Source organism: Ylistrum balloti, unplaced genomic scaffold (genome assembly GCF_031769215.1).
Source record: "Ylistrum balloti isolate Yb309-2 unplaced genomic scaffold, AGI_CSIRO_Ybal_v1 Utg369888, whole genome shotgun sequence".
Taxonomy (NCBI): Eukaryota; Metazoa; Mollusca; class Bivalvia; order Pectinida; family Pectinidae; genus Ylistrum; species Ylistrum balloti.
In genome coordinates, this window is record NW_026782022.1 from 1,135,065 (window position 1) to 1,158,855 (window position 23,791).

At 34.1% G+C, this 23,791-nt stretch overlaps 1 protein-coding gene across 1 annotated transcript in view; it reads left to right on the forward strand.

Annotated features, from left to right (window-relative positions):
* Positions 1-22,250, forward strand: part of LOC132546417 (integrin alpha-9-like) — a 45,983-nt gene extending 23,733 nt beyond the window's left edge. The window contains exons 11-22 of the mRNA XM_060210130.1: positions 2,377-2,562; positions 3,478-3,632; positions 6,790-6,942; positions 7,333-7,793; positions 8,127-8,304; positions 10,725-10,745; positions 15,268-15,432; positions 17,904-18,023; positions 18,414-18,524; positions 20,849-20,968; positions 21,478-22,167; positions 22,224-22,250. Of these exons, the coding sequence (XP_060066113.1) occupies positions 2,377-2,562; positions 3,478-3,632; positions 6,790-6,942; positions 7,333-7,793; positions 8,127-8,304; positions 10,725-10,745; positions 15,268-15,432; positions 17,904-18,023; positions 18,414-18,524; positions 20,849-20,968; positions 21,478-21,687 (1,880 nt within the window). The 3' untranslated portion in view covers positions 21,688-22,167; positions 22,224-22,250. The remainder of the gene's footprint in view (positions 1-2,376; positions 2,563-3,477; positions 3,633-6,789; positions 6,943-7,332; positions 7,794-8,126; positions 8,305-10,724; positions 10,746-15,267; positions 15,433-17,903; positions 18,024-18,413; positions 18,525-20,848; positions 20,969-21,477; positions 22,168-22,223) is intronic.
* The last annotated feature ends 1,541 nt before the right edge of the window (positions 22,251-23,791 follow it).

Sequence of the window (23,791 nt, forward strand, 5' to 3'; positions counted from 1 at the left end):
GATGGATCTTTCTCAAATTCCATATGCAGTTTCCCCTTAGTCCCTAGTTGTGCATTGTACCTTTTTTGGACTGATTCAAGATGGCCGACAGGTGGCCATCTTGGATTTTGGATGTAAAAGTTTGTTACCGCTATTTCTTGGAAAGTACTGGATGGATCTTTCTCAAATTTCATATGCAGGTTCCCTTTGGTTCCAAGTTGTGCATTATACCTTTTTGGACTGATCCGAAATCAAGATGGCTGACAGGTGGCCATCTTGGATTTTGGATGTAAAAGTTTGTTACCGCTATATCTGAGGAAGTACTGGATGGATCCTTCTGATATTTCATAGATATTGGTTTCCCTTGGTCCCTAGTTGTGCATTGTACCTTTTTTGGACTGATTTGAAATCAAGGTGGCCCACAGGCAGCCATCTTGGATGTCAACAGTAATACAGCACAAGCATATTGTCCATTATCCACCTGTAACTGACTGCTATCTAATAATACTTTTGGATCTTTTTCAAATGATATTTGCTAATAGGTGCTTAATAAAAATATCTTGTGCCATCATTGAGTACATTCAATGAAGACCAGTTCATGAACATTTACAACACCTGTAACAAACAAAAAAAATAAACAAATCTTCAAGAACTGAATACAGATCCTCAAATAGTGGGCACCAAGATCCCTCTGGGATCTCTTGTTATTGTAGGTTAAACTCTTGTTGTATGATGTCCATTCACACTAGTTTGGATGTTATTATTGTATGTTAAACACTCTTGTTGTATGATGTCCATTCACACTAGTTTGGATGTTATTATTGTATGTTAAACACTTTGTTGTATGATGTCCATTCACACTAGTTTGGATGTTATTATTGTATGTTAAACACTCTTGTTGTATGATGTCCATTCACACTAGTTTGGATGTTATTATTGTAGGTTAAACACTCTTGTTGTATGATGTCCATTCACACTAGTTTGGATGTTATTATTGTATGTTAAACACTCTTGTTGTATGATGTCCATTCACACTAGTTTGGATGTTATTATTGTATGTTAAACACTCTTGTTGTATGATGTCCATTCACACTAGTTTGGATGTTATTATTGTATGTTAAACACTCTTGTTGTATGATGTCCATTCACACTAGTTTGGATGTTATTATTGTATGTTAAACACTCTTGTTGTATGATGTCCATTCACACTAGTTTTGATGTTAATTGGTATGACTTTGTTACTCCCACTTCTGTATTGTGACAGTACTTACATGTGTTGTTCATGATGTATTTCTCTAGTTTGAGTTTTTTTTTTAATGTAAATACTTGTCTGAGATGCAAATACTTAAAACATGTTTCAACATGTTTTAGATATAAAGAAAAAAACACATCATGGTTGAGAAATGATAATAGTTGAATTGTAATAACACTAAGACTTCATTTGTATAGTGTGTTTGTATAGATACTTAACATGTATCAACATATTTGCCACATAGCCAGGATCTCTAGTGAATACCACGTTGTATCTAACCAGAAATGTTGGCTCTCTCAATGTATTATATTCTAGCTGCATAGTTATAAAAATGTTTGATGTTGAAACATGTTCAGAGAACAGATTTATCAGATAAGACATGTTTTGAATGTGTTGAATTGTACATAAACATGATCGACCCTGAGAACATGTTTAGTATTTTGCAGGAGTATATTCTTTTTGTATATTTCTCAGTTGTTTTGTTTAATTTATTTTTAATTTGGAATCTATGGTCATTGTCCAGTAATATTTCAGGTTACCATGGAATCTATGGTCATTGTCCAGTAATATTTCAGGTTACCATGGAATCTATGGTCATTGTCCAGTAATATTTCAGGTTACCATGGAATCTATGGTCATTGTCCAGTAATATTTCAGGTTACCATGGAATCTATGGTCATTGTCCAGTAATATTTCAGGTTACCATGGAATCTATGGTCATTGTCCAGTAATATTTCAGGTTACCATGGAATCTATGGTCATTGTCCGGTAATATTATATGTTACTATGCAATCTATGGTCATTGTCCAGTAATATTGTCTATGGTCATTGTCTGGTAATATTATATGTTACTATGCAATCTATGGTCATTGTCCAGTAATATTTCAGGTTACCATGGAATCTATGGTCATTGTCCAGTAATATTTCAGGTTACCATGGAATCTATGGTCATTGTCCAGTAATATTTCAGGTTACCATGGAATCTATGGTCATTGTCCAGTAATATTGTAATATTGCAAGTTACTATGGAATCTATGGTCATTGTCCAGTAATATTGCCTCATGATTTTATTTCATCTTTAAACAGAATGATCTCTTTGAAAACAAAAACATTTCTGTGTAATTTACTATTTTATTTGTTTTCAGATACTCTGATTGGAGCATTTATGTCTGACAAGGCAGTGTTAATGTTTTCCCAACCAACCATAAACATGCAGGTTACTATGATGATAGGTGACACAATAACTAACGACATTATAATGGAGGACACAGAAAAGTTCACAGTGAAACTCTGCTTTTCATATGGGGGAAAAGGCCTCCCCAGTGAAGCAGGTAAAATTTGCACTCTATATTCAGGATACCGTTTCATCCCATAGAAATTTGGCTTCATGATCATGACCCCTAGCCATTTCTGTAAAATCAGATCTATCATTATAATACATGTTTAAAATCTGCCATCATTTTACATACAGTATCAATAACCTATAATAGTAAAACCAGGATTTTTATATGCCCATCAGAAAAATAGATGGGATGTATTTTGGAATGGTGTTGCAAGCTGGCCGTCCTAAACTTTTATTTGTGCGGAGGTTTTCTCCGACAGTTTTCAGCCAATATTTGTCTTACTCGGTAGGCTTAATCATTGTGACCTGATATCATTTTTTCCTGAATGGCAGATTGATTTGACTGTATCCAGAAGAATTATTGCCACTTGTTTTTATAATGTTAATATTGTCTTTCTTTCCAACTTTTAAACTTTATAACCGAAAAGAAATGCTATTTTCTTGCACAGTGGGTTGATTCAACAATTTTTTATTAAGTCATTTTCCTTTGTTTTTGTAGCATTTCAATTTTGTGCAGAAAGATCCTTCCTCAGTTTTTGAGATTATGATTTAACACTATATGTTATAATCCAGAGATTTCTCTTGTTTTTAACTAACCTCTTTAAAACTTTTATGTTCTTTAATTAATCATTAATCCATATAACACTGTATTCACTATATCGAAGACATTGTGACTTATTATTTTGTTATTTGTGTTCATTTCGAGACATTAAATCATAAATATTCCTTTGGTATGGGATGGGTATATATTGCATCGCCTATTTTCTATGCTGTCCATGCAGTGGAAACTTAAGGTAAAATTTGACTCTGTTTTCTATATAAAATTAAGCTGTGTTTTGTCTACACTGTCCATGCTATAGAGACTTAAGGTTAAATGTAAGTGTGTTTTGTACCTTGCTTTCAGATGTGGAGTTTATGGTAGATGTTGATACCAACGCGATCGGAAAACACAGAAGAGTCGTTTTAGAGAGTGGTGGTTACAACATCAATGGAAGTAAGACCGTACAAGGATCATTAACGCAAACCTGTGTCCTACCTCCGTATACTGTCATAGTACAGGTGTGTGGTATTAAGTTCATAGCACTAGTTACCCAACTCTCATAGCACTAGTTACCAAATCTCTCCTATAACTAGTTACTATAACTCTCCTATCACTTGTTACTATAACTCTCCTATCACTAGTTACCCAACTCTCATAGCACTAGTTACCCAACTCTCCTATCACTAGTTACTATAACTCTCCTATCACTAGTTACTATAACTCTCCTATCACTAGTTACCCAACTCTCCTATCACTAGTTACCCAACTCTCCTATCACTAGTTACTATAACTCTCCTATCACTAGTTACTATAACTCTCCTATCACTAGTTACCCTACTCTCCTATCACTAGTTACCCAACTCTCCTATCACTAGTTACTATAACTCTCCTATCACTAGTTACTATAACTCTCCTATCACTAGTTACCCAACTCTCCTATCACTAGTTACTATAACTCTCCTATCACTAGTTACTATAACTCTCCTATCACTAGTTACTATAACTCTCCTATCACTAGTTACCCGACTCTCCTATCACTAGTTACTATAACTCTCCTATCACTAGTTACTATAACTCTCCTATCACTAGTTACTATAACTCTCCTATCACTAGTTACTATAACTCTCCTATCACTAGTTACACAACTCAAGTTAATAAAATATCACTAGTTAGTATAACTCTCCTATCACTAGTTACTATAACTCTCCTATCACTAGTTACTCTAACTAGTTACTATAACTCTCCTCGTATCACTAGTTACTATAACTCTCCTATCACTAGTTACTATAACTCTCCTATCACTAGTTACTATAACTCTCCTATCACTAGTTACCCAACTCTCCTATCACTAGTTACTATAACTCTCCTATCACTAGTTACTATAACTCTCCTATCACTAGTTACTATAACTCTCCTATCACTAGTTACTATAACTCTCCTATCACTAGTTACTATAACTCTCCTATCACAAGTTACCCAACTCTCCTATCTCTAGTTACTATAACTCTCCTATCACTAGTTACTATAACTCTCCTATCACTAGTTACTATAACTCTCCTATCACTAGTTACTATAACTCTCCTATCACTAGTTACTATAACTCTCCTATCACTTGTTACTATAACTCTCCTATCACTAGTTACTATAACTCTCCTATCACTAGTTACTATAACTCTCCTATCACTAGTTACTATAACTCTCCTATCACTAGTTACTCTCCTATCACTAGTTACTCTCCTATCACTAGTTACTATAACTCTCCTATCACTAGTTACTATAACTCTCCTATCACTAGTTACTATAACTCTCCTATCACTAGTTACCCACTCTCCTCTCACTAGTTACTATAACTCTCCTATCATTAGTTACTATAACTCTCCTATCACTAGTTACCCAACTCTCCTATCACTAGTTACTATAACTCTCCTATCACTAGTTACTATAACTCTCCTATCACTAGTTACTATAACTCTCCTATCACTAGTTACTATAACTCTCCTATCACTAGTTACTATAACTCTCCTATCACTAGTTACCCAACTCTCCTATCACTAGTTACTATAACTCTCCTATCACTAGTTACTATAACTCTCCTATCACTAGTTACTATAACTCTCCTATCACTAGTTACTATAACTCTCCTATCACTAGTTACTCTCCTCACTAGTTAACTCTCCTATCACTAGTTACTATAACTCTCCTATCACTAGTTACTATAACTCTCCTATCACTCCTATCACTAGTTACTATAACTCTCCTATCACTAGTTACTATAACTCTCCTATCACTAGTTACTATAACTCTCCTATCACTAGTTACTATAACTCTCCTATCACTAGTTACTATAACTCTCCTGTCACTAGTTACTATAACTCTCCTATCACTAGTTACTTTAACCCTCCTATCACTAGTTACTATAACTCTCCTATCACTAGTTACCCGACTCTCCTATCACTAGTTACTATAACTCTCCTATCACTAGTTACTATAACTCTCCTATCACTAGTTACTATAACTCTCCTATCTCTAGTTACTATAACTCTCCTGTCACTAGTTACTATAACTCTCCTGTCACTAGTTACTATTACTCTCCTATCACTAGTTACTATAACTCTCCTATCACTAGTTACTATAACTCTCCTATCACTAGTTACAACTCTCCTAAACTCTCCTATCACTAGTTACTATAACTCTCCTATCACTAGTTACCCAACTCTCCTATCACTAGTTACTATAACTCTCCTATCACTAGTTACCCTACTCTCCTATCACTAGTTACTATAACCCTCATATCACTAGTTATTATAACTCTCCTATCACTAGTTACCCAACTCTCCTATCACTAGTTACCCAACTCTCCTATCACAGTTACTATCACTCACCTATCACTATTTACCAAAACTCTCATAGCACTAGTAACCTTCAATCTTGTAGCACTAGTTACCTAAATTTTTGTAATACTATTTCCTCGAATTCAAGCATGTGTATTAAAAAATCAGATCTTTCTTTACACACTTGTCGAACTTCCAGGTCAAAAACTGAAATATATCACCCTCTGAATCCTAAGATATGCTAATGGGATCAGGCATCATATCATGTCATATATTGTGTGGGTGTTTTACTATCTATTTAACAGTGAATTAAACATTGTGGATGAAAAAGAAAATTTTTTTTAGTTAAAGTAACAAAATAACACTTCCCTGTATACATAATTATAGAAAAGATCCAGAGCAGTAGACATATAATATTGTTATTACCAAGTAATCTTTAGATTGAATATGATGTAGCGTACTTAAAACCATAAAGTAGATAAATCTTTATAAGAGATTCTTGTCACAGTATTATGGAAGTTTTTAAGATGCCTAAGGAAATAGATAGGAAAGCATGGCTGGGGTCAAGGGTCTATAAAGTAAAGTCTGACCCAACTTGTCCCATTCTGAATCAATTTCATTGCTATAGTAACTTCATTTCTCATGGCAATTCAGGGTTCAAAGATCAATGTCACCATTACTGTTTATAGAAAGTCAAATATCAATAATGTATATGTGTGGGAGGAAGGGATTTCATGTCTTATAGTCATTTTCTTGCTTTTTATTAAGATTGGGAAGGGAAATGTCTTAAGATGTGAATAAGTATAAGAATAGAAATGTATGTTATTTATTGTCATGTTTACAGTCACATACAGACCTGTTTGTGCCAGTAGTATTTTCCACTACCTACAACATCAGGAATGATATTGTGAGCAGATGTAAAAATAATGTGTGTCCAACAGTGAACACATTCAATGGTGCACAGGCGAACCCAACCATTCAAGGATTCAATAAAGAGGTAGGTCAGGCATGTATATATACTAGCGGCATTCATAGTGCTGTGAACGACAAGGTAAGCAGGTGTATAAGCAACATCTGTCCAACAGCAAACACATTTAATGGAGCAAAGTTTAAGAGACAATCATCACAGAGTTCTTCTATCAGAAACAATGTAATAGGCAGATGTTTTAATAACTTTTGTCCAACCATGAGCTCATCCAATGGAACACAAAACCCAAACATATCTTACAGGATTCAGTAGGGAGGTAGTTAGGTATTTATATAGTTAATAATATCCGATGGCATTCATAGCACTGTAATCGTTACTGGAGATGAGACATCAACCAATGTTTATTTTCTAAAGATTGGATTCTGTGAAGCAAGATTGAATGTTTTTCTGACATTATAGTTGGCGCTACAGAGACCAGGATGTGGAGAAGATAATGTCTGCCAAGTCGATATAAATGTCAACGCCAAAGCTAAATTCACACATCCAGATACAGACCTAATTGTCGGAGAAGACGCCAAGTTTGAGTTAGATGTTCAGATGGAGAATAAAGGTGCAGACTGGGCATATTCACCGTTTGCCGAGATTGAGGTTCCAGAATACATTGACTTTGTTATGTCAGAGCCAGCAGATGTCGCATGTTACACAAGTTCATCCAAACAGCTGGTGTGTCAAATTCCTGAAGTGTTGAAAGCTAATGGAGGCAAATATTTTAATTTGAAATTTGAGGCCTCTAAAGCTCCAGTAAAGGACTTTGTAATTAAAGTTGAAGGGCACACTATTAGCACAGATACTAATCCTGGAAACAACCAACAAATCATCTCTGTCAGTGTGAGGTCAAAGGTCTACGAGGAGTTCAGAGGGTAAAAGAACAATCATTTTTTTCGTTGATCAGGAACTGTAATGGTATATGTAAACATTTTATCAGGAACTGTAATGGTATATGTAAACATTTTAAAAATTATGATCTTATTTTTAAACAAACTTACAACCAAACCATTACAGCTCATGTGATATTTAGATAAGTTTGCCCAGGTGGAAATCTTCCTTTACTTGGAAATATTTCACGAAGGAAATATTTATATTTAGAAACTCTTAAATTTCAACACATGCCTATTTCTGGAGAAGTGTTTTGTTTTTGTAGACTATTATGACATGTTAAGTACTGTATTGATTATTTTTGCATTCATCTTCAGCAATTCCATTCCCGAGATCTACGTTACCAAAGAGGAAACTGATGTGAAGCTTGTCACACACAAATTTGACTTTGAGAACAATGGGCCCAGTGCTTTAACATCAGAAACCGAATTCAAGGCCAGATTTCCATTCCTGAGAATTGACAACCAAGACCTATTTGTCCTTCAGCAATTCATTGTAAGTGAAATGACTGATTCCTTTGGTTGTATTTGCTATCAGCTCTTGCTATTAAAGCTAACCTATATCTGTGCTGTTAAATATCAGTACCATATAGGAGGGAACTTTTGTGCAGCTTTAATTTAGCAGGTCGTCATTTATATCACCAAAATTTAAATTGTAAAATTTTAACATAACTTAATTAAAAGATACCACCAATATACACCTTGCGTTTTCCATTTCCAGTGAGCTTCTCTTTAACCCAAGATTACTCCGAGAGCATCAAGTAGTTGTATGCATTGAAACAGTTAGGCCACAATAGTGGTAAAAACAATATCACCATTGACAAAATAGTTCTGGTAAAGTGTTCATGTTTGATCATTTTGAAATTCAACTGTTATGTAAAAATCAGTAGCCTATTCCAGGAATTTTAGAATTACTTTTACAATTGCATGTAAAACCAACACTTACTGTCTGGTCACCAGCTGAATCTGTTTTAACAAAACATAAATCTTTGAAACAGATACACTTTTACTTTGAATGTAATATTTGAAGTTACATCTTTCATGTTACCTTATTTGGTAATGGACTAATCAATTAGCTTAAGGTCTATTAGCACACAAGAAAAGCCTGAGATATTTTTATCAGCTTTGACTGCCACCAGTAGTTAACCAGCCTGTAAGAAGTTTGCTTGTTTACCTGTAGCTTCAAATTTCAGTCACAATTATATTTCAATGCCAAAAAAACTACAGTGGAACTTGACAATTCTGACATCTGACAAATCTGACACACTTATCTTACATATTGTTTGCCTCCCAAACATTTTCCTTCACTAAATATAAGTCAGTTATCGGGGACTGTTAAGTTGGATCACTGTCACTTCAAGATTTACATAATTTTCCTATTTAAATATGCAAATAGGCTTTACAAATTACCTGAAATATCGAACATGCATCATTGCTGCAGTTGTGTAAACTGTAGTATGTCAGCTAATCTCTCCTCAACTGTGAAAGCTACACAAGTGTTACCTGCATGAAATACAAAGCACTGAAGTATTTATGAATGACAGTTCCAATACAATTGTTTACTAACACACCTGGACTTTCTGAAAACATGAGACAAGATCAGAAAGCTTGCAGAGTGCAAAGGCGATCCCAACCTGAAAAAGTGGGAGTGTTACATGACACCAGTTTTCTATAATAGTTATAAAAAAACCATCTTAGAAAAAACAATCAACTCTTCATAGGATCTTTGTTAAGTAAACTTGACCATTTACAGTAAATGTGAACTTCACATGTATATGGCCAAGTATTGACCAAATTAATGTAAAGATCATGGCATCCTCCATTTAAGGATGAAAAAGACTTTGTGAAAAATAAAGACTTAATTGTTTGTGTTCACCGTTTATTGATGCTGACTGTGTCAGTGTTGTCTGGTTTCACTGTATTGAATTTTTATTGATAAATCATTATTATTTATTATTATTATTATTATTATTATTATATTATTTTAGTTAATATATTATTTAATTTATTATTAATAATTTTGGAATTACAACAAACAAAAAAAAATTGAAAAACCAGCTTGAAACATCTTGAGAATAATAGTGTACAAGGTCTGTGTTCTTGTCTGTCACGGATAATGACATTTCTGATTGGTCTGAAAAATTCTGATTTAGGTTTGCTACAATTTATTGTGACTCTGTATACCAAAAACAGAACACTTAAAAATATCCAGCGTTAAAAAAAGTGTGATATCATTACCTATACTTTTGTATTATGAAAGAAGAGAAAGCAGAAGTACAGGAACATTATTAAAGGGATATTCCGTACAAGTTAGGATTCATGGGATGGTTTTGAACAAATGTTACACCTTAATTTACCATTTAAACAAACAAACGGTTTAATTTGCGGAAATTCCTTATGGGTCTAGCTAGAACAAACGTTCACTTGACCCAGATTGTGTCATGATAGGTTGGCGTTGTTATAAGCCATGACGTTATAAAATTACAACCAGAGCAGAATTTTTAGTGAACAGCATACACACTTGTTTATTTACCCAATACTCTGTGTAAAATCTATGATCCAGTAACCTTTTAGTTTTGGATTTTCTGGTGGGCTATATTTAGACGGTTTTGGCTGGAAGTGTTCCTACCAATTTTGCCTGTCCAAACTGACCACAGGAGAGTTATTTTGATTCTAAATTGATTTAATGTCATAAGAATGAGTTCTTGAAGGATAGAGAACAGTCAGAAATTTAGCAACTTGTGCAGAATATCCCTTTAAGATCTATCAGTGATTGATATGAGACAAGTATTTCGGTAATGACATATAAGTAGAGTTTTTTCTATTATGAAATAGATATATTCTCTCACTGAATATACAGGTAAGTAAACCAGTGTCCATTCAGATAAAATGTCTGTCCTGTGAAATTTTTTACAGGTGACCACTCAACTGGACAAGGTAACTTTGGTGTAGTGACCTCCCCTGCCTTTGTCTAACCTCTGTTGCACTGATGATTGTAGTGGCATATTCAACCTATATATGAATTGTGTCTAGACATGAAAATGGTAGCAGAAAACAAAACGCTATGAATTTAAAGTTGAGAAAACATTTTAAGTTTGAACAACTATGAATAACTTGGTGACTAAGTATATCGGAGGCAAAGCTTAAGATAAATATCAGCTGTTAAATCAGTGAAGTGTGCAATGTTTTTTTTTTATATGTCCTTGATTTTAGCATACCTATTTACTTCTCAAGAAAAAAAATGCGGTGCTTTACTTACAAGAGAGAAACCTTATCTATGTGGATTGTATAACAAAAATTCCAAGGGAAAAAAACAGGAATGACATGGGTTACATAATACATGAAACTTATATATAATACAGATGGTGCCAGTAACATAAGCCGGAAAAATTCTGATACTAAAATATATTAAAACTGTATGTTATTTTCGCATATAAAAAAACATTCATGCATTTAATGTATCCCTAGTAAGTGCTGAATACTCACAATTTAACAATTGACTTATGCAAACTTCTTTTTAACTTAATCAATTTAGTATGTGATTAGTAAACCAGAGGTCCTGGGTTCAAATTCTTGTGGAGGCATTGAAACAAATATATATAAATATAAATCTGTTATATTGGTGTTAACTTAGCCATGCTTGATGAACATCAGAGTAACCCCTGGAAACTCAAGTAAAATACTAGCAGCAATATACTTCTACAGATCACTTCACTTTAGCTTGATTGGTTGATCAAAATCCAAGTGTAGGCATTGAAATATTAAAGGATGACCTCTGTTATGTTCATGTGAAGGTTAAATTAAATTAAGTATACAGATAATACCTGGTGCATGTACCACAGAATATAATGAAAAGAATAGGATTTAGGTGATGTTAGCCTTATTTAACATATGATATTGATAAACATTTAAGATAATGTCACCGGTAGAATTTCTTTATTCTTCCATGGAATATTCTCAAGTTGAATATGAAACAGCATATCACTATACAGTTGTCAAAGACTGATGAGCAAACAATGCTTTAGACCAACACCTTTGCACAATACAAATTCAAATTCCTTGCAATTTTATCTTGTTTTTTTCTATCATTCTGATACTACATTGTACTGTATAGTTGATGTATGATCTCAATTGGTCAATATTTTGAAGAATTTTTTTTTTTTTAGATTTTCTAGCAATTTGTTTTTCTTCTATTGGTAATTATCACAAAGTAAGTAAATTTTAATACAGTCAAAACTCGTTATCTCGAAATTCAAGGGACCGTGAAAAATATGTTGATTATCCATATTTTGACAGTGAATAAATATGGTTGATAATATTAGTTTCCTGGTGTTGATAACAGTTGAACAAAGTAGGGCTACGATAGCACACAAACAGCGTAGTTTAATCTGATATTAGAAATGACAGTAGATAAACAAATGAATTTATTCAGCTTTCTCCTTTTATTGTTTATTCATCTAAATAACAAAATATGTAATAACAACTCCAATCAAATGCAGTTGTACTCAGGTCATTCCTTCCAGCACAGTGCACGATAGTCAAACCATTACTGAACAAACATGTATACATCATATATTTTATGGAATTACATAAAACGAAATTAGAATTTGCTTTTGATATGCTACAAGAAAGGATGTCAATATGACTTTATTACAAATAAATAAATATGTGAAAAACGCGGCACTAGAAAGGTTTTACTTATTACAGAAACTTTGATACAGATATAGACTTGACAGATATAGAAGTGGCCGATCTTAGTCCTTTAGATAACAAGGTCAAAATTAGTTTCGTTCAGAAGGAGGATGTAGGGGTTTGATTTCATCAAAAAGTTCGTACTGGCTTGACGGTTTTGTTTTTATTGTTCCTGAAGATGCACACAACCAAGCTAAATGTTTGCAAGTTTCGTGTAAACGCACTACTTTTTTAACGTACATGTAAGTCTTTTCTACTGAATGGTGACACTAATTAAGAAGCCAACCTTTAATTGGATAATTAAACACTTAATTAATCGCCAATGACCAAGTGTTGTGTGAACGATGGCCTGATACGCAGTAATTAGCCATCTGTTATGCACAGGTGACTTTCTACTCTGTGTATGTATTGACCAATTTTGTCTGAAGACGTGCCAATGTTTTGACAAAATGTAATTTCGATACAACTGATGACTTTTCCCATGCTTTACAATTGGAGGGACTGAAAAATCGCTTAGACTCAACCAAACTTTCGACTCCATGAAATTTGAACCATCCGAATTAAAATTACAAAGATGTTGCAGAGACTTGAAAAATATTTCAACTCAAGCGATTTCGAGACGAGTTTCAACTGTATTACAATATTACCATACAATATAAAGACTGAATTTCTTTTGGTGAAAATGATATTAAAGTGCCTTCTACACAGATAGTAGAATAGTGTGATCAATATAGACAGTTGTATATATCAACTATGACTATATTATATCACTGGTCAAGCAAGCACAACTAGGTTGGTTGGATGGCGCAGTGGTAATGCTCTCACCTTTCATCTGACAATGTGGGTTTCATCCGAGCCAACAAGAGTGATTAATATAAACAGAACACTTGTTTCACAATTGTTGTAAGAAAAATAAAGTTAATCTTTGATATCGAAGATTTGTTTGTAAAAGATCTTTTATCAGTTTATAGCAAAATGAATCATTATACTTGTTCTAGTTAGCATAAGTGATGATGTATGTTGTTTAGTGAGATATCCACCTCGGAGGCCTTAAAATGACCCAGACTGTTCATGGGCCAATAAATCAAGCAACAAAACAATCTGCGTTACTGTGTAGCTGGTTATTTTGGTGGGGATATTTTCACTATTTCGCTGTATATTCATTTAATCGTGAAAATTTAATCCATAAAATAATTATACGGGTCTGCACTAGATGTTGTTTTACATACACAGCACAAAAATCCTAATACATCACAATATAATTTGATAGATCAGAAAGAAAAAAGCGAAAATTTTGACACACGAAAATTACTGGCTGTACAGTATGTAAAAAATTTCTAGTGGTTGTATTAATTTCTATTTCACACCAGGTTCGAAACTCGTAAAATTGTCAATTTGTTAGCTTAGTTATATAACAGTTGTCAGTCTAAGTGCCATTTAAACACTGTTTGTCCAGTTTCTGAACAAATTTCAATTTTCTTTTAATGGCTTATATATCCAGTAGCTGAGATTCAGGTAATCTAAAAATAGAAAAATATTTCATGTCAAATTATTGAAAGAACATTTTATTATGATATGCTTATAAAAGATATAGCTGTGTAATGCTTTTTGCATGCTTCCAAGTTAACAGAGTAGAAATATTAGTACAGATTATTGTGAACTCTTTTTAACCATTAACAATGTTGTATAATGAATTTGTAATTTCAGTTTTTTAACAAAATTGTGGTTTTTTTTAATTCATCTAGTTTAGAGGAGTAGTCGCCATCAAACCATAGTGGATTGTCTATGTTGTCTCTCTGTCCTTCACCATTTCTTACATGTTCATGTTAATCTAGGGGTGGATTTTAATAACAGATGTTATTTAGTACAATGACTCCAGTATTGTATAAATATAGGGTATCTCCCTTAGTGTGGAGCCTTGGAGCACAAAACAAAAGATTAAAGTGAATCTTTGAAACTTTTCCCTTCCCTTTTTTTATAAAGAGATTTTGACATTTGCTCTTAAGAAAAGAAGGTTGAAGGGAAGTTGTCCTGATGGGAGTAGAAGGCAGGGTCTAATAGGGTAAATAAAAATTGGATGTTAAATTTTGTGTTTTTCAACAAATCATTTTTGGAACCAGATATACAATTGTCAAATATTCTAGAAATATTCTCCATTGCTCCGTTAGTGAAAATTCCAGTTGGAAAATTAAGTTTAAGTTACCGGTCAACATGATCGGGGTATATGTAACTTGTTTATACCATGATTGCAGAAATACCCAGGAGAGCCATATCACATTATTTGGCCTTTTGTTAATTTTCTTTTTCATATTTCACATTGATCTGCCTAACAAATCTATTGTAGGTGTGTTTTAAGTTCATTGAATACAGTTATTAACTAATTTGTTATATTTTTATTTTTTGAACAGCACAAATCACTATTATCAAACGTAAATTGTAAACTTAATTTCACTTGGAAAATGGTTTTAAGAATTAAAATAACATTGTATTATTAAAGTAATTTTATCAATTTATATAAACATCTTGTTTCTAATTTGTCAAAAAGTTCTCTTGTATCTTACCTTTTTAAAAATATTTTTCATGTGGTTTCCTAAAGCCAAATGGAATTATATAGACTAAGCATTAAATTTTGACACATGATGTTGAATATTCACATGAGCAAATCTTTATAGTGTTTTCTATCACGTTAGAATATTTTTACAGTATTTCTATCACGTTAGAATGCTTATTTGAAAATGCAAGTTAGCATTGATGATCTTACCTTTAGGTTGTGAATGTGTCAAGTTCTGAAACTACTTCTGTCCGGTGTTGGGTAAACAGAGATAACTCTCGGAACTACATGGCTGTTACTACTGAGGATGGAGAGGGCGTGGTCAGCCACAAGTTCAGCATCCAAGATTTCTTCAACTTTGAGGTCAATGCAGTGAAAAAGGTAAGAAATGGGGGAAACTTTACAATGTACATCTAGATTAGACATATGTTATATTAGTAACATTGTATATTGAACTTTGAGACATTCAGGAACAAAATAGTTTCTAATCAATTTTTAGCACATTGTCATTGAGAGGAAGGTAGGATTTTCAAGTTTCTCTACATTGGTGATCTGTCCTTCTGTACATAATTCTTGTTTACTATTTCTTGAGAAGCACTCAATGGATTGATTGTTTTCAAACTTCATGTGTAGGTGCCTTTGGTCCCTTATTGTGCCTTATTGATTTTGGGACTGATCAGAAATACAAAAATGGCAGACAAGTGGCCATCTTGGATTTTGATTATAAGAGATGATCATCCCTATTTCTTTAGAAGTACTGGATGGATCTTTCTTAAATTTTACATCTATGTTTCCCTTGGTCTTAAATTGTTCCCATCTGATTTGAGGCTGATCTCAAGAAATTTTCAAATTGCATATAGTTAAGAGCAAAAATCAAAAGATAGAAGAAAAAAATGTCCATCTTAAAGATCAAACAATGGTGGGAGTTAGAATTCCTATGGGATCTCTTGTAAGATCATAGAAATGATCAGAAGTAAAAAAAAAAAAACAAGACAAAACTTGCCATATTTTTTTAACCTTTAATGACATTCTCACTTTGAAAGTAAAATCTTTAAAAAAAAAAAACAGATAGATATTATCAGGATTCATGTACAAAATATCTACCATGATCTTCAACAGAACGAAATCTAGATTCAATAAAAAGAACATGAAAATGTATATTTATCCCACAATAAAGCCAGGGCACCTCACACATAAGCTCTAACCTGAAGTAGGGAGAGACTTACACATAAAGTCTGGCTCAAACTTGAGGGATGCTACACATAAAGTCTGACTCAAACAGGGGAGAGAGCCTACACATAAAGTCTGACTCAAACAAGGGATAGGGGCTACACATAAAGTCTGACTCAAACAGGGGAGAGAGCCTACACATAAAGTCTGACTCAAACAGGGGAGAGAGCCTACACATAAAGTCTGACTCAAACAAGGGAGAGGGGTCTACACATAAAGTCTGACTCAAACTAGGGAGAGGGCCTACTCATAAAGTCTGACTCAAACAAGGGAGAGGGGCTACTCATAAAGTCTGACTCAAACAGGAGAGAGAGCCTACACATAAAGTCTGACTCAAACTAGGGAGAGGGCCTACTCATAAAGTCTGACTCAAACAAGGGATAGGGGCTACACATAAAGTCTGACTCAAACAAGGGAGAGGGGCTACACATAAAGTCTGACTCAAACAAGGGAGAGGGGTCTACACATAAAGTCTGACTCAAACAAGGGATAGGGGCTACACATAAAGTCTGACTCAAACAGGGGAGAGAGCCTACACATAAAGTCTTAATCAAACTTGAGAGGGGAACCTACACATAAAGTCTGACTCAAACAAGGGAGAGGGGCCTACAGGTAAAGTCTGACTCCGACAAGGGAGAAGGGCCTATACGTAAAGCCTGACACAGACAAGGGAGAGGGCCTACACGTTAAGTCTGACTCAGACAAGGGAGAGGACTACACGTAAAGCCTGGTTCAAACTAGGGAGAGGACCTACACGTAAAGTCTGACTCAGACAAGGGAGAGGACCTACACGTAAAGTCTTACTCTGACAAGGGAGAAGGGCCTATACGTAAAGCCTGACACAGACAAGGGAGAAGGCCTACACGTTAAGTCTGACTCAGACAAGGGAGAGGACCTACACATAAAGCCTGGTTCAAACAAGGGAGAGGGCCTACACGTAAAGTCTGACTCAGACAAGGGAGAGAACCTACACGTAAAGCCTGGTTCAAACTAGGGAGAGGGGCCTACACGTAAAGTCAGACTCAGACAAGGGAGAGGACCTACACGTAAAGTCTTACTCTGACAAGGGAGAAGGGCCTATACGTAAAGCCTGACACAGACAAGGGAGAGGGCCTACACGTAAAGTCAGACTCAGACAAGGGAGAGGGGTCTACTCATAAAGTCTGACTCAAACAAGGGAGAGGGCCTACTCATAAAGTCTGACTCAGACAAGGGAGAGGGCCTATACGTAAAGCCTGACACAGACAAGGGAGAGGGGCCTACACATAAAGTCAGACTCAGACAAGGGAGAGGGGTCTACACATAAAGTCTGACTCAGACAAGGGAGAGGGCCTACATATAAACCTGACTCAAACAAAGGAGAATGCCTACACATTAAGTCTTACTGCAACCAGAAAGTGGACTTTTTGCTGGACAACGATATAACATTCATTGTTATATCTGCAGAAAGTGTGATAGAAATGACCAGGCTAATTACCAGACATAGGTTATTGCTTCATAAATACAGCACATTGATGAGTATCAAGACACTGTTGGGATCTCTTGTCAAGTCAGTGGAATCAACATACTATGTGAGCCAAATCAAATGATGATTTCAGCATTGTTTATTGATATCCTCACAGGATTGTCAGACGGATGAATGTGACTCATTTACTTGTGGCATGGTTCCCATACCTGCTGGATTCGCTGTCTCCATAACAATGAACTTTACCCTCAGTCCTAAAACACTCGATAAGGTTAAGGTAAGTAGTGTTGTCCCCTACCATAGATGGTCAGACTTTCTGTCTGTATCTTTATGTGAGGTGGTCACTTGTATCACAAATATCGGTATAACTTGATTTGTATTTAGTGAAGTTAATTTCAGGAAAATTGTTAGAAATGAAAAAATAGAAACACAAAAAAGCACATGGTACTGTAAACTGGTTAAATTGAACAACAGGTCATTCTAGCCTTAGTTTAGAAAACAGAATTATTTTTCAGTGAAAAAAGTAAAGGAAAAAAAATATTAAACGGTAACATTGTTCACTTTTGTTTCTAATGTGAAATACGTAAGAGATGTTATATAGAAAATATTCAGTGAAGTAACTTTCTAAACTGTAAAAGCACTAAAAGTTTTTCAACTGACTTTACAGGCAAGTGTTAATGATGAGCTGAAGGAAGTGAAGATCTTGTCTGTAATGACCATTGATTATCCAGACGATATCTCTTTGATAGAGCAGGAGGCGGAAGCAAACACACAAACGGTAAAACAACTGATACAATCTAAACTGGCTTCAGCTTGCTGGTTCAACATAGGACTACAATTGTTGATGTAACAGAATGATAACTGAAACTACCAGATGTATGACAGATACTTTATAAGATGTAGCTTAGCTCTGATTAAACCTTGCTTTCATTGGCTGATCACTGATTAAACCTTGCTTTCATTGGCTGATCACTGATTAAACCTTGCTCTGATTGACTGGTCACTGATTAAACCTTGCTCTGATCGGCTGGTCACTGATAAGACTTCGCTCTCAAAAGCTAATCATTGATAAAGCTTTGCTCTGATTGGCTGGTCACTGACAAGACTTCTGTCTACTGATTGGCTGATCATTGAAAATGTTTTGATCTGATTGGCAGGTCATTTATATGACTATGCCTTTATCTGCTTGTCATTAATGAAACCCTGCTGTGTTTGATCAATGAATAGGATTTTGGACTTGTCCATTGCTTGTTGTGTTTGTCTGATCGTCTGAGTAACAAAACAGGTAGTTGTGTTGATTTTCCTTAATCACATTTCTGTCAGGTTTACAGCTACAAAGTGTTGAACAGTAATGATGGAAAAAATGTCTACATTCCCTAACTAAAAACACAATGTGTCATAATTTTTTTATTATAATACCCTCTGCGACAAAGTTGGTATGTTGGGATGCTTGTTGTCTGTAAATAGTGTCCGAAGAACTCCTCCTAAATTGGTGAACCAATTCAAATGAAAATTCATATTAATATAAAGGACCATGTGTAGTTGTGCATGTAACTTTTTATTCCATAAAATTTTGGTTGCCATGGTGAAAAGTAAATGAAACCTATTTTACTGTAAATTGCCATTACTCCTTGATCATTTAAATGATTTTATAATTTGACTATGGTCAAATGGTATAACTAATTGTGTCAGAAACAGTTACTATGACAACACAATCCTGGCCTCTGGTCGTTGAATATTTATATATTATCTGATTTTGACCAAATTTGATATATAGGGAATGTGTTTCATTGCCATGACATCATTGCTAAGGAAACGATGGCCTCTGATTGGTTGAAATTTTGATATTGGGGATGCCAAACTTTATAGGTTTTATTGTCATGATAAATATGCTGAGGCAAATTGTGGAGCTAGTAGGGAATGCAAAAATTAATGTTTTTTTACTTTTTATGGAGCTTTAACCAAATTTGAAATAGAGGATATTGAATTGTGTCTTCAGCAATGACAAATATATTTTACAAGTGTTTCTAATGATTTTGTATTTATTCAAAAATATTTGACTGAAGATGTTATTAGATTTTCTATCTATTAAATGTACTGGCATATTTAGGAAAGAAATAAAAGCACATACCAGGGTAAATGACTTAATGCTTTTCACAGACATTACTCACTCATTATAACTTTGCAGTATGCAACAAAATTTAGTCTGATTGTTTTTAAATCAGTAAAAATATATATACACAAAAATAAATTTGTGTTTAAATCCATTTTTATCTTCACATAGAAAATGTTTCTTATTCATATCACCACTAGACAAAATTTGTTGTAAAATGTTCAGAGAGTTTGATAATCATGGTCTGTGACAAGTTACCCTGTGACTGAAATTATGGCAGCAACCAAGGTAGCAATTGTTGCTGTAGATGAATGAATCTCCTTGAAGTTTCTAGCTCCACTTTCAAGACATTCGGTTAGGGATTGCTTATCTGTTAAGGTCATAAGGGTGACTAATTTGCATTGTTTGCTGACTTCGATTGAAATGAAAGTTTACCATGGAAGGTTGTGTTGCTAGTAAACATCCCCCTCCCCTTCAGCAGTCTGGTGTTGTAGTTTATCGTACCACACTTTACAAGATGATCTGTGTTATCTCTTGTAATTGCTGTAAATCTACAAAAGTTTTTTTTATCAACAAAAACAACAAAAATGTTTTATCAATTTATCTTTTATCAAAGTGATATTTCTCTATATTTCATCGGCAAATATGTAAAAGACTGGAGTTTTTACCTTTGATTTTGGCCTGAGGTTCATATTGAATGACCAGGCATATTGTTTTATTAATATGGTTTTGTCTGATCAATGATCAATGTTGTATGGTTATAAAAGCTCTGTGTTACTCAGACTCTGTGTGATATAGGATATACAGTGGATGTTTTCTGTTTAGACCACATACATTGGGTGATTTGATAACAGTTTGAGTTATTGCTATAAGTTAGTGAATGATGTTGATGGACTAGGTTATATTGTTGGAATGGTTTTATATTAGAGTGGGTACACTGAATATACAATAGATAATCAACTGAGGGTTTTTAATAATTCTGCTCACAGGCAGCCATCGTGGTCCTGCCAAACAAGCCAGTAGACGAGAGTATTGCATGGTGGATCATCCCCGTAAGTGTCCTTGGTGCTATCGTTCTCTGTGTCGCCATTGCCTGGATTTTAAGGAAGGTAAGACACATTGTTCTCATCACCCAGTGATGCTTGAAGGTAAGACATATTGTTCTCATCACCCAGTGATGCTTGAAGGTAAGACACATTGTTCTCATCACCCAGTGATGCTTGAAGGTAAGACACATTGTTCTCATCACTCAGTGATGCTTGAAGGTAAGACACATTGTTCTCATCACTCAGTGATGCTTGAAGGTAAGACACATTGTTCTCATCACTCAGTGATGCTTGAAGGTAAGACACATTGTTCTCATCACTCAGTGATGCTTGAAGGTAAGATACATTGTTCTCATCACCCAGTGATGCTTGAAGGTAAGACACATTGTTCTCATCACCCAGTGATGCTTGAAGGTAAGATGCATGGTTCTACAAAAAATTCTTTTTAAAGTGTACAAATCATGAATGAACAAGCTACCTGCAAAATACCAGAACAACAGTCTTTCCTGTATCTCTTACTAGTGATGAAGTTCTAGCTAATTAATTACACTTATTACTAATTTTTTGACCAGTTTGGATTCTTCAAGAGAATGAAAATGCCGGAAGGAGACCAAGTGCTTATGCAGCCTGTTACAACAAATGGGAATCATGATGGAGACGCCCCAGTAGACAACGAGGCTACTAACGGAACTGTAAACAATGACAATGAGCAGTTTGTTGAAAAAGTAGATGAAACTGAAAAACTTATGGATCCTGTTGATTTAACGGAGGAGAATAATTAATCTTAAATTTACATAAACAGGAATGTTACCTGTTTTAATGTATATGAAACCCACTATAAACATGCTGAACTGATTTCCAAGTTCTGGGTTTTAATATCATTGTCATTCTCTACATCATACCAAAACATTTGATAATGTTAATTACTCTATACCTTATCTGAAGGAGAACAATACCCGGCAATACATCGTAAGACAATTAAATATAATTGGATTAATGACGGATTTAAGATAAGGAAAGTAAGATGACAGGTTTAAGATGATAGTGTAAGATGACAAGTTTAAGATGACAGATTTAAGATGATAGTGCAAGATGACGGGTTTAAGATGATGGGTTTAAGATAAAAGTGTAAGAGGACAGATCTTTGATGACAGGTCTAAGATGATAGTGTAAGATGACAGGTTTAAGATGATAATGTAAGATGATGGGTTTAAGATGATAATGTAAGATGACAGGTTTAAGATGATAATGTAAGATGACAGGTTTAAGATGACAGGTCTAAGATGATGGGTTTAAGATGATGGGTTTAAGATGACAGGTTTAAGATGATAATGTAAGATGACAGGTTTAAGATGACAGGTCTAAGATGATGGGTTTAAGATGATAATGTAGGATGACAGGTCTAAGATGATAATGTAAGATGACAGGTTTAAAATGATAATGTAAGATGACAGGTTTAAGATGATAATGTAAGATGACAGGTCTTAGATCATGGGTTTAAGATGATAATGTAAGATGACAGGTTTAAGATGACAGGTCTAAGATGATGGGTTTAAGATGATAATGTAGGATGACAGGTCTAAGATGATAATGTAAGATGACAGGTCTAAGATGATAATGTAAGATGACAGGTCTAAGATGATAATGTAAGATGACAGGTTTAAGATGATAATGTAAGATGACAGGTTTAAGATGATAATGTAGGATGACAGGTCTAAGATGATAATGTAAGATGACAGGTTTAAGATGACAGGTCTAAGATGACAGGTTTAAGATGATAATGTAAGATGACAGGTCTAAGATGATAATGTAAGATGACAGGTCTAAGATGATAATGTAAGATGACAGGTCTAAGATGATAATGTAAGATGACAGGTTTAAGATGATAATGTAGGATGACAGGTCTAAGATGATAATGTAAGATGACAGGTCTAAGATGATAATGTAAGATGATAGGTTTAAGATGATAGTGTAAGATGACAGGTTTAAGATGATAGTGTAAGATGACAGGTTTAAGATGATAGTGTAAGATGATAGGTTTAAGATGATAATGTAAGATAATAGTTTAAGATGCTAGTGTAAGATGACAGGTTTAAGATGATAGTGTAATGATCCTATGGAAATCTCCTCATAGCCTTTTTTTAATTATGATAATCATATTTCATAACAGCTGACCTGGAATAAACTCCAGATGGTGAAATTCAATGCGATGGTTTCTGACCATGACATCGGAGGACAATCAGGCACTTGTCTGAATATTCTTTTCAAATTTATAGATTTTTTTCAATTATATGTGTATGCATGTTGACTCATGTAACACATTATTTTATATGTATACACAAAAATGTACACTATGTTTTTAATTGGTGTTTTGTTGAACATAAAATATATATTCACTATTTATTGTAATGCTCCTTGAAATAGTTTCAACAGTAATATAGAAAATGATTTGTAGACGGTTGAAAAGATTCAGTTATTTTTGGTTTAAAGTTTTAAAAATGTAGACATTTCTCTCAATCCTTTTCCTCAAAAATAAATACATAGTCCTAATTTTTAAAATTCAGTTGTGTTCATATTTGTGTAAAATTCAACATTGAAAGTGTACAGTATTTAATCATTGTATTGAACTCCCTAGTTCATTAGACTGTGAATGTTCAGAGTTATGTAATATATATTGCTTGTAAGACTGTTTTGTGTCTAGATATATAATATATCCATAAATGTTAATCAATGATTCTAAATCTGTGTATTCAAATATATGAAAATGTTTTTTTTTTCTTATTGTGTAAAATTTAATTGGTAAAACACTACACTTTGATACCTTACAGCTTGTTAGTTTTTGATAAAATATGAACAAAAGAAAAGAAACAAAATGAGATTTTTTAA